At 35.1% G+C, this 12,419-nt stretch overlaps 1 protein-coding gene across 1 annotated transcript; it reads right to left on the reverse strand.

Annotated features, from left to right (window-relative positions):
- LOC109834193 (serine/threonine-protein kinase SAPK10-like) lies at nt 7–9,952 on the reverse strand. The gene is made up of 9 exons (XM_020402134.1): nt 9,806–9,952; nt 8,182–8,256; nt 7,994–8,095; nt 7,855–7,908; nt 7,663–7,755; nt 7,288–7,380; nt 3,953–4,057; nt 3,717–3,815; nt 7–371 (listed from the first exon to the last, which is right to left on the reverse strand). The coding sequence occupies exons 1-9, from the start codon at nt 9,947–9,949 to the stop codon at nt 84–86; spliced, it is 1,053 nt and encodes a 350-aa protein (XP_020257723.1). The 5' UTR covers nt 9,950–9,952; the 3' UTR covers nt 7–83.

Here is a 12,419-nt window from a genome sequence, read left to right on the forward strand (position 1 = left end):
GCTTCTTTGACAAAAATACACGCGCCCCACAAAATGGGACTTGGTTTTTACCCACAAACTCCATATGATCTCTTGATTTTAATTCACATAATAGCAGAGACTATCTCACCACTGCTATCAGTATCGAGGTCAGAGTCGATATCCTCCATTTCCTCATCATCCGTGTCAAGGTCGTCGAGGTACTGGCCAATGACACGGGCCCCACATGGAGGGATTGTTGCTTCGGTGATTATTTGCATTATTTCGTCGATGCTCTGCATTGGTTGATCAGGTTCCTCGTATTGGTTGCTCATCATGTTCTCATCCATCAGGTTGGCTGGGAGGTTTTTTAGGAACCATGCATGGTTGCGGATCTCTGGGAGCGATATCCTCTGGAAAGATTTGCATGTAAAGTGGAGGTAAAGAAAATGATAAGTTAACATGTAGACTGAAGGATAAATTTCAAAAATATCGTGAAATATTGGGAGCTTTGCATGAAAGCATCCTGGACTATTTTCATTAGAAAAAATTACCACAGACTCTGAATCAGTTGAAACTCCCGTCATCGCATGAACAGTATCAAAAAGGTTTATGACTTTGAATCGTGTGTTTATCACACGGTAACTTTCAGTTTCACAAACGTCAGTTAGACATGGTAGCTCAGTGAAATTTTTTGTAATAACTTTCTCTGATAAAAATAGTTTAGGATAGTTTATTGCAATACCCTTAATAATTCAGGACAGGCTTATGAAAGTTATCCTCAAATGAAATTAGAATTGGAAGGATTAGGATATTTAAACAATTATTTGAACTTTCAAGAGTTCAAAGAAATTATGGATTTGGATCTAAATTAAAGAGAATAGAAGTTGTTAAAAAAAAGATGCTAAAATACAATGCCTAATTACATATTAAAGTTAATAGGAGGTTCCTATAAGCTTTTAAAACTGCACCAACATATATTAGGGATATTTTTACGCTTTTACATACATCTCCCCATATCATGTGCATTTTCCTATGACATTTGAGTTTTGTGAACAGCCATCCACAAATGCTAGCAAAAAGGATGCTTAACAAGAGTCAATCGTGACCTCAATGTAATTGTCTATATAAACACTGGTCATCTTCCACTCCACACCTGAACTGTGCAACAGATAACATCCACGGTTCCTCACCCACCGTAAATGTATAGTGAACAGCTCAGTTTTGTGAACAGCTGAGCTTCATTTAGTGAACAGCTGAGTTTAGTAAATGTTTAGTGAACAGCTGAGTTTAGTAAATGTTATGAGTTCAGTAAATGTTTAATGAACAGCTGAGTTTTGTGGAACAGCTGTGCACAAATGGTTAGCAAAAAGATGATTAATTGGAGTCAAATAGGCGTGTCCTCTATGAAGCTGTCTATAGAGACACAGCTCATCTTCTACTCCACAGCTGTGACTATGCAACACCTAACATTTACCGTTCCTCACCAACAGTTTGAGAAAATTGTGAAAATAGAAACTAGCAACTCAAACTTTGGATAAATTAAATTGATCAAATTGTTCATTGTTGGAGAAATTGGAGCTCATAGGGAATATGCAATAATGATGAAGCTCAACCACAAGAGGTGCAGAATGAAAACCTTAAACCGGACTTTCAGAGGAACGAGAACGAGAACTTGCCTGTTTTGAGTCCCATTCTATCAGATGTGCATTTGCACTACGTGAGAATAGTATCTCTGGGAGGTATTTTAGAGACTTCACTTGTTTATATGCTTAGATGATATGTATACTTTTTTTTCTTTACTATTTATTCTTATTGTTCGGACTTATATGATTAGATTCTTGTTCCTCTGGAATTTATTCAGCTGAGCATTATGACACACGGTAGTTTATTTAGCTTTTCCTTCATTTTCTAGTTCATAATCCACATGGATTATAATAACACTAGTTAAAAAATTGATCCCTTCCTTTTCCAACTAGCAGAGGGCCGAGTCCTTTACCGGTAGAGGCCTTGCAAACTCCACACACCATGGTGTCTGGCTACAGTATGTTTAACTTCAATGTAAAAACATAGACTATTGTTGTCTAGAAGTGCCTGTGAAGGCAGAAACTTGCATCAGAGAAAAATATTAGATTAAAGAACCAAAACAGAGATGGAAGGACAGTATAGAAAACATAGGTGGAGAACTTAGGTGGAAAAACTGAATAATGAGAATGTTGAGTTGTACTGATGTTGGAGGGAGAAAGAGGAAAGAGATGGAAGAGACCATAGAGCTACGAACCAGATGATCACAGTTACATGAAAATTTTACTGATATCCACTGCTGAAGGGAAACTTGATCTTGTGGAAATCATTTTCACTAACGATAATTTGCTTTAGAATGTCATTCATTATGGTGCCACTGATTCTTCTTTAGCGGGAGGACAAACAAGCAAATTATGTTCGAAACAGAGAGGGCATGGAAGAAACGTGGTTAGGCAGGGAGACATGGAATTGGAAAACATAAGAAACATATACATATGGAAATAAGACGAGACAACTCATTTTGCCGAATGAACAATGGGCCAGTGGTCGGGCTCATCCTGCTAGTTATACTGGAGCTGGACGACCTCGTAACTTCCATCACCTTCCATCACTTGACAGTCATTTAGCTACACGACCAACCACCTCATAACCATTTTCCCCATATTGAGTTTGAACTTTGAAGGACATTTGTTCTTTTTCCCCATTTTATTTCCTCTTATCCCCCACCACCCACCCAACCGCCCAAAAAAGAACCCCCCAATTCCTCAAATTTTCTTTAAAATTTTTTGATTAGAGTAAAATATATATGTATGTGTGCGTGTGTATAAAGGTACAATAGTTCCTTACACACACACACACACACACACACATAAGAAGGTAACTAGTTTGATTTAAGAAACCATCATTATGAAAATGTTCAGAAAATATTTATGAAATAATTTTTTACTACAACCAATTTTTCTTATTAAAATAAATATATAATAATTTTGAGATTTATGATGGTTTAAATAGCACAAATTTATTTAAAAAAATAAATGTACAACAGGACCTCTATTTTTATTCAACAGTCATTTCAATTAATTAAATAAAGTGTAGCTGGAAAAGAATTTGAAATTTAAAATTTAAAATAAATACTCAAATTATTTAAAGATGTGTCAGTTTTAAATTCCAGTAAAGAACATCAAGATTACAATGGATAAAGTTAAAGCATTAGAATGAAAAACTCTACACTGAATTCATGAAAATTTGTTTCTCAGTAAAATGTGTGTTTATTTTCTATATTTCTTACTCTGCAAATCATATGCATAAATATATTTTTTTAACACATGCATCTTGCACATGCATTTTATTTTGTTACAAAAGAAATAAAAACTTATATAAACAATATCAATAGAGGATAAAAAATATATCTTTCTCCATAGAAACTTATAGAATTTGTTAAAAAATAATTTATATCTTCGCACGTGCATATGCACACGCACATGCAGCAATGCTAGTAATATATAGTTATATATGTGCCTTAAAATCCCTACACAACGTTTTCCTTCATGCAAGGTATTCTACTAAAACTATCATGTCATGAGAAAAAAGAAAGACATAATTATTTCAATCATACAAATTAGCAAATGATTGTGTTCTCAACAATAAGCAAAGGCAACTCAGCAATAAGGAGATGTAATTTATGTGAATACAGGAAACCGAGGTAAGTGATTCTTAAAACACCAACTACATACCTCAGCAGGATTGCCAACAAAAATTCTTGAGATCAGATGCTGGCACTCCTCAGATATGTGAACATAATCAGGAACAGAATATTGCACCCCTAATATGCGCTGTAAAAATAGACAATTAATCAAAATGTGAACATAATCAGGAACAGAATATTGCACCCCTAATATGCGCTGTAAAAATAGACAATTAATCAAACTGGTCTAACAATGGCTCATATGACGAGAAGATAAAATCTAACCTGTATTGTCTTGCGAAAATTCCTAGGTTCTTCAGGGTCCTCAAATGGATATGCACCCACTAACATGACATATAGAGTAACTCCACAGGACGATACATCTGCAATCTGTGACGTTTATAAGCTAAAGTACATCAGTAGAAAAAAGAGAATTCTGGACGGCTAATATTATTAGGAAAGAGAAAATGCCTTCAACACTAGCACAGTGAACAGCTAGTAACAAGACATAGTGCGCAACAATGACACAAAGCTATGAAAGCTTCCATCACTGCTGTAATTATAAATAGAGCTTTGCACAATATCTCAAATACCAATTTACATACTTTCCCTCAAAAAGAATAACATCTAACTGGTGAGATTCATATGGCACCATAAACAAAAATAAAAATTAGCCAGAATGCGACTGTAGTTCTACACCAAGCTACCAAGTACCAACATAAGCAGCATACAAAGTCTAGAATGTAAAATTAATGAAACAGTATAAAAATGATATCATTTCAAGGTACTAGAAAAAATAATCTGGTTTTATGATTGCAATGAGTCAATACTTGGACCACATTTATCCATTTGGAATATCTAATATAAATGTTTGTACTTGCTTGAGTTCTGAGAAGATGGTGAATGATAGAAGCAAGCTCTCTGACTTAATTTTCCATATTATGTCTGGACAAAGATCAGTTCATTTCCAGCAACATCTGAAAGGACAGAATGCTCAGATTTTCTTCAAATAAAACTAATGTCAAGCTAAGGGCTCAACCAGTAGCAGTTATCTCACCAAATCTTGACCTTGCTTACAGTCTTATGTCCAGTACAACATCACCACTTCCTAGTCCTATTGTTTTCGTGCTCATTATGTCCAGTACAACATCACCACTTCCTAGTCCTATTGTTTTCGTGCTCAAACCACAGAAGGATCACGAGTAACAAAATGCAGGAGCTTTTTAACTCTAGTCCTATTGTTTTCGTGCTCAAACCACAGAAGGATCACGAGTAACAAAATGCAGGAGCTTTTTAACCTTTTCCTTAAGTCGCACATGACACCATTAATTCCTGGAATTAAGTTAAATAGGTTAGAATTCAATTATAATCCTAGAAAGTATGGCATTATAAACTCAAATCACTCATGGTGTTCCATTTCGTAAAGTTCACTATGTATTACACTTTTTCTAATACCCATTGAAGGAATGAAAAATGAAAGATAAACCATCAAAATTGTCATAATTTTGCAACAACGCTACAAAAGTCAATGGATTTGAATATGCAGGTAAGAAGAACCAGGGCAGAGCTAGATCACCTAAGTTTTGTGAAAAAAATCATAGTATTGCAACAAAGGCTACAAAATCTGATATATTTGAATATGCAGGTGGGAAGAACCAGAGTGGAACCAGATTACCTAAGTGAATCGAAACAGTATCATATCAACAAATCAAAAACATTTCAAAAATTGGGGCATATATAAAGATTGTAATGAACTTTCTTGAGTAGAAATTAATGGTGGCTGATAATAATACCAAGATATGAAAATTAGATCAGAAGTATATATGATAGAAGAAAACCTTGCTATATGTGGTATGTGCTTGATACTATCAGAAAGAGCAAAAAAACCATTTTGTTTATTGCAAGAAAGTAAAATAAATTCAAAGATAGAGAACATAATGCAATAAACGTTGCAGGAATACAAACAGAGAATTGGAGTAGCTGCTCTACAACAAGCAAAAAAGGGTCAAATGAAAGAACTAAGAAGAGAAAGGTATGGGAAGTGCATAAAGTTTGAGATACAACCTAGTAAAGGGTCAAATGAAAGAACTAAGAAGAGAAAGGTATGGGAAGTGCATAAAGTTTGAGATACAACCTAGTAAAAACCAACATTTGGTGTAACGTAAAGGAAGTGCATAAAGTTTGAGATACAACCTAGTAAAAACCAACATTTGGTGTAACGTAATAAATTCCAAGAGTTTACGAGAAGCAACACCATGCCAGTATAGTTTACTTAGATCAGAGAATTTATACAAAACTTTAGATAGTTTACTCAAGATTTACTCGTTTCAAAGATTCGTTGACACAGTAGCTATTTTTGACAAGCATAAATGAACTGCAGATTACTAAGATCTTATGGGACTTCCATAGTAATTGTTAGAGAAGGAAGACACCCAAAACTTCTAAGACTGCCCAGCTGGCATCAAATTCTATCACAATTAAAAGCTGCATCAAGAATAGAAATCCTATGTTTTGCATTATTCACTAATGTTGGGCTCACGCATCTACAAATTTATGTTTTATATATCAAATGAAGTGATGGTGCTACTTCTCATTTCCATATAGAAAGAAAAGAACTCCTTATTGTTACACTTCTAAATATTGCTCTATCATCTCATTTCCGTAGAGAAAGAAAACTCCTTATTGTTACACTTCTAAATATTGCTCTATCAAACTGCTAAATACAAGGGCTTCATTGCTCATCACGACTTCTAACTTTTAGTGTCATTGCAGGAACATTTTATGGCACTAGTTTTGAGAAGGCATTAGGTTCAAAGTTTGACGTTGGCAATTCAAAAAAAATTGCACATCAACATTTATTTTCCCATGTGTAGTGACTAGTGAGTTAACTTGCGGTGGGAGCTCTCTCCATCATGTGGTTTGCGTGAGAGGCAGTGTTAAGATTGAAACATACATTGTTAACCAAATAATATGCTTATGAATAGAATATACCATATGAACGCAGTGTTAAGATTGAAACATACATTGTTAACCAAATAATATGCTTATGAATAGAATATACCATATGAACGGACATACGAAAGGGAATATGGATGATATATCCTGAAACCATTGTAACATTACAGAGCTCCTATGAAAATGGGAAATGGACATAGAGATGAAACTGGGACTAACAAAGCCATAAAGACCACAATATACCATATGAAAAGGCAAATGTGGCAACAGGCATGCAACTGCGACATGGATGTGGAAGGGTTAAAGGCTCTAACAATAAGCTGGGGAATACATGTAATATCTGAAACTGGAGAAATAGAAGAAAAGGCTGGACAAGTAGCATCCAGACTTATTGGAAACATCCTCACGACATGGATTCAAAAACTACTTACAATTCAAACTTACAGTAATGACCCTGTAAGTTGTACTTAGGTGGAACCTACAAGTGAAATTTTATAAACTATGAAGATCAATTTATAAGAACAAAGTAACTAAATTGTTACAGAACAATGAGAATCAGCAAGGAAAACAATGACATAACAACACTGTTTACCAACTTGGTAACTAACTTCTGAATTAACTTAAAAAGTAAAATCAAGAGCATATGTGAATTAGACAAGATTTACCTTGCCATCATACTCCTTCTCGAGCAAAACTTCTGGAGCAATATAAGCAGGGGTTCCAACAGTTGATGTTGGTTGTGAATGCAGGACTGATGACTGAAATGTAAATTAAAACAGGCATAATTAGATAAAACTTGCTGCATGTATATACGCAGGTCTAGTGCTTATGAAGTATGACTGCTAATTGTACCATGACAACTATAATTCACTAACAGTGTTGAAATTACAGAAAAACAATGCATATCAATATTAACTTTCTTGAAAAGGAAAAATTAAAGGTTGGGGCTCATGGGAAACCCTAGTTTCTTTGTAAATTCACACAACAGTAGGATGACAAATTAGGGAACAAATAGTTGATAATAGCTGTATAACATGTACCTTGGAATACCCAAAATCACAAATCTTCAAACAAGGAGCAGTACTTCCATCCAACAATGTGTTCTCTAGCTTCAAGTCACGGTGACAGACTTGCTTCACCACGAAATAAACCATTGTCAAGAAATAACTTAATGCCTTAAAGACACCTTTAATAGGCCAAGTAGATTTTTTTTTAAGAAGCACCTAACTTACCATTGAATGACAAAAGCTGACACCCGATATAAGTTGTCGGAAAAAGTAACGGGCCTAAACGAGAAAAGCAAAGAATAAGACTAGAAATATGTCAGGATATAGTCGTGATAGTACCAAGAAAATAATCAATCTAGCTAACCTCATTCTCACTAAATCGACCATTATTGCAGATGCGCTCAAAAAGTTCACCCCCAGAAGCATACTCCATAACAATTGCTAGATGGGTCGGAGTTAAAATAACCTAAATACCATCCCACAACACAACCAGTAAAGACCTTCGATTATTTTTCTCAATTCACATCAATTCTTTGTCACCAAATCACATACCTCTCTAAATCTAATAATATTTGGGTGCCTCAATGACCTGTGATTAATAATTTCCCGTTGAACATTTTCATCTATCTGCAAAAACTAGAATTTTGTTACAAAAATAATAATAATAATAATAATAAGATGATGGAACGTATATTCAACTAAAATATATCACTAACTCTAGAACAAAAATTGATGACAAATATACATTCATTACTTCACAAAGAAAGGAACCAACTATACAACCAAAATTTTCATGCATTACTATGATTTCCCTTGATGTCTTTATCTCTTTACACCGCCTTTGTTATATAAGTGACTGAAACAGTAACTTCTATGAAACTTAATTACATAATTCAAAAAAAAAGCTAATTTTCTTTTAACACCCCAATGTTTCACCCTTTTCAGCTTTGATACCCTAAGGTTTTATCTACACTATTTGATACCCTGAAGTTCTCAATTGACATTAATTTGACAAATTGATAACATCAAAGTTTCCTCATTTTCCCCACACTCAGAAAACTGAAAATTTTATTTAAAAAATGAAATTTGGTAAGAATATTTGTTTCTCCTTCTCTTTTCCATGTCAATATTCTTAAAATTTACTCCTTCTGCACTGGGTATAAATTGTCAAACAAACTTTAGATATGAAAGTTATGAAGGGTAAAACTTTGGGGTGCTGAAAGTGCAAATAGCCCTTCAAAAAATCAACAGCTATTATAGGCATTCTTAAAGCGAAAACAAAGTAAACTCTACGGACAAATTTTCAAAACCGACCCTTTGGGGTTTTTAATTGCAAAAAACGACCGGTTTTGAAAATATTTACAAAAACCGACCTGTTTTCAGCCAGGGGCTGAAAATAGGTCGGTTTTTGTAATTTTTTTTTGGGAAACTTCACGGGAGTTGAACTCCCGTGAAGTTTTTCTCATAACAAAACTTCACGGGAGTTGAACTCCCGTGAAGTTTGAGAATTTTTTTTTTAAAAACCGACCCAGTTTCAACCAACTGGGTCGGTTTTTATAAATAAGATTGAAATGGGTCGTTTTTTGCAATTAAAATCCCAAAGTGGTCGGTTTTGAAAAATTGTCCTAAACTCTACATAACTAAGTTTCTAACCTTCAGAGAGAAGTAGCATAGATATCTTTCTCAAAATGCCTAACCATGCAATTATTAGAGGCAGATAAAGACAAATTTATACCCTAAAGATAATGAAACCCACACAAATTCTTCCCATGTTCCTAAAAAAAGATAGTACTAGAGCCCACAGAAAAGACAACACTGGAGCCAAGGAACAAACTGAACCCCCAAAAATAGTACAACCTCAACGGCGCCTTTGTCCTAAATTTTTGGGTCAGCTACATGAATCTCGTACTAACAATTAACATGTTCTTCTTATTTACTTCAAAACAAGCTAACAATTACAATTTACCCTGCCCTACCACCAGGTGCATTTATTAGTGACCTCAATGGCATATAACCAAACCATCTCAATCAACCCCCTCTCATTTTCATCCACTTTGCCCAAAAATAGTACTACAACCAAATTATGACTAGTCAAACTCGTTTTACATTAATTTAATCTTACTTACCAAAGATGTCTCGATTCAAAACCAAAATAAAAAAGAAAAAAAAAACTGACCTTTTCGCCTCTCTCGATATACTTAACAGCGACCAGCTCCTTGCTCTGCTTGTCCCTCATCAACCTCGCGATCCCAAAGTTCCCCGCCCCGATATCCTTCACCAGCTCGTATCGCTCGCTGTCGTGCATTATCGGCATATCCATCCCTCCATCGCCGACGATCTGGAAGTCAGAACCCTACCTCCCTCCCTTCACATCTCCAACCAAACCCCTGATCGATCGACCTGATCGAGCTTCGCTCAACGTGGCAACTCTGATCGCCTTAATAATATCCGATGCAGTCGAAGGAAAGAGACAGCGATCGCCCGCCCGTGATCGAGCCTCAATCTAGCTTTTCTAGGGTTTGGGTTTTTTTTGATGGAGAAAATGGGGAGAAAGCTCGCGGGTTTTTTTTTTTTTCTTGTTCCTCCCACCCTTTTTTCACTTTCTCCTTTATAAAGTGACAGGAGAGAGAGAGAGAGAGAGAGCGAAGATGAAGAGATATTATCCAAGTGGAGACGAATTAAATATCTCCAGAAATTACAGCGGATCACGAAAACGACTGTGCACGTGAAAGGGGGTGTTCGGGGAGATCTCGGCCGTTGTATTAAGTTGATGGCGAGAGAAATTGACGGTGGTGATTTTGATTGGGCGCCGACATGCTGTAAAAATACACGTGTCACGCCGCGATGTGGAGGGAAATTGGGGACGGTGAGGTTAGCATTACCGCCTTCACTAACGGTCAGGTTGTGCTGCCGTTACACGTACGAGGGCGTCATCGTTACACAAATTTAGCCGGCTGTGCAACTTGCCTCTCTCTTGTCTTGGGGTTGGGGTTCCCTTTAAAATAGGGTAATTTTACAGTAATCATTTTTTGTTATTAATTTATACTTAGATCACTTGAGTTTGTGTTTCAATCAATCCGTTTCCGGACAAATTTCGCTAAAAAAAACAAAATTAGCCTTCAAATTTCCGGTTCAACGTACATAACTTGAATTCTAACTAGATTTGAATATTAATAAAACCAGTGTGCACCCCGTGCAAAGTATGGCCGCCTATTTTTTTAAGCACTGTATTTTGAGCTTGTCATTTCAATACATTTGATTTAATTGTTTTATGCTTAAAATTAGAAATCATATCTACTATTCTATACTTAAAGAAGTATCCAAGTTTTAATACATTTGATTTATAAATCATATCTACTCCTCTATACTTAAAAGAATGATCCAAGTTTTAATACACTTGATCTGGTTTAATGTTTATAATACAGTAAAACTGCAGCATGAATTGTAATTTCAAGTATGGAGGAGCAAACTCGATTTAATGTTTATGCTACAGTAAATTACTATAGTATAAACAATCATTAGCGTGAAGAGGACATTTTACTGTTCATGCTACAGTATTGCATGAACAATGATTCTTTGGGTTCTCCTTTTAAGTACAGAGGAGTAGATGAGTCGTGTACTTTAAACGTGAGGTTTTTAAAAGTAATTTTAGTTTTTTAGTGAAATTTTTAACTGAGAGGTGATTACTTGCAGCATGAACCCACTTTAAAAGTGATTTGTATATAAATTGAAATTCAAAAGTGGTTCCGATAAAATTATCATGTTTTAAGGTGATTTTTAGGGGAAACCTCTTTATTTTAAGACATAGTACAATTTATATATGTTACAAATTTAAAAACAAACATAAGTAAAGAAAATTTATTTCTATCATCAAATTTATATACGTGAGAGTGATACCGTGTTTGCCCATCTTATATATTTTTAATTGTGCTCATGTTTGTACCTATACGTGTTTTTTCCTTTTTTTTTTTCTTTTTTCCTTCTCTCATTGAAGCGTGTATCTGTCTCAAAACATTATGGCAAGTATTAGTAAACGCACAAGCCTTGGTCATCATCTGCATGCCCACTTGCAAGTTATGGGCATATAGAATATAAAATGATTTAGTAATCATACTTTATAATTGACTAACTTATCTTTTAATTTGTGAGTAACTGCTATTAATGGGAAACAGTTGAAGCCTGCGGGTGATGCGTAACAGAGACGCAGCCGTTTTGACATGAACAATGCTTATAAAGGGAAATTATTTCCTCAAACACATTTTTTTCTCTCGTCTAGTTCACCCTTGAAATCATTTTAAAACCAATGGAAAAAGTGACATGTCACCCTCATATTTCTTAATGTGACATACAATTGAGGAAATCTAACTGGTGGGTTTTTGTATGGAAATAAGAGTGTACTCTCCTTAATATAATTTCCTCCCCCTACTTCCTTTTCTTTGGTTTTCAAGAAATCAACCAAACATTCTATCAAAAAAAAAATAATAATAACTAGACATGTTCTAAGGGGCTATTTGGTTAGAATTTTTTTCTCTTGAAAGACTGCCAAAGTGTCACTTTTTGGCAGGCTTTCAGCCCAAATCACCTCTAAAAAAATAGATTTTGACTGAAAGTCTGTAAAAAAGTGACATTTTTGACACTTTTGACAGGCTTTCAAGAGAAACTTTCCCTTAAAAACAGGGAACCAAACAGCCCCTAAGAGGGACCGCAAGGGTTCCGAGTTTTAACGTGTTTCGGGTTTGGACCAGTGCTCTTTTGTGGCCCGGTAATGAAATAAAGAGGGTGTAAGTTTG

This window comes from Asparagus officinalis, chromosome 3, assembly GCF_001876935.1.
Source record: "Asparagus officinalis chromosome 3, Aspof.V1, whole genome shotgun sequence".
Lineage (NCBI taxonomy): Eukaryota > Viridiplantae > Streptophyta > Magnoliopsida > Asparagales > Asparagaceae > Asparagus > Asparagus officinalis.

What these genes read in the sequence shown, in the direction of transcription:
- LOC109834193 (XM_020402134.1), bottom strand. Translation starts at nt 9,949, where the DNA reads ATGGATATGCCGATAATGCACGACAGCGAGCGATACGAGCTGGTGAAG. An exon ending in AGAAGGAGTATGATGGCAAG is followed by an intron (nt 4,058 to 7,287) that starts GTAAATCTTGTC and finishes TAAACGTCACAG; the next exon opens with ATTGCAGATGTATCGTCCTG. An exon ending in ATTTTCGCAAGACAATACAG is followed by an intron (nt 3,816 to 3,952) that starts GTTAGATTTTAT and finishes CTATTTTTACAG; the next exon opens with CGCATATTAGGGGTGCAATA.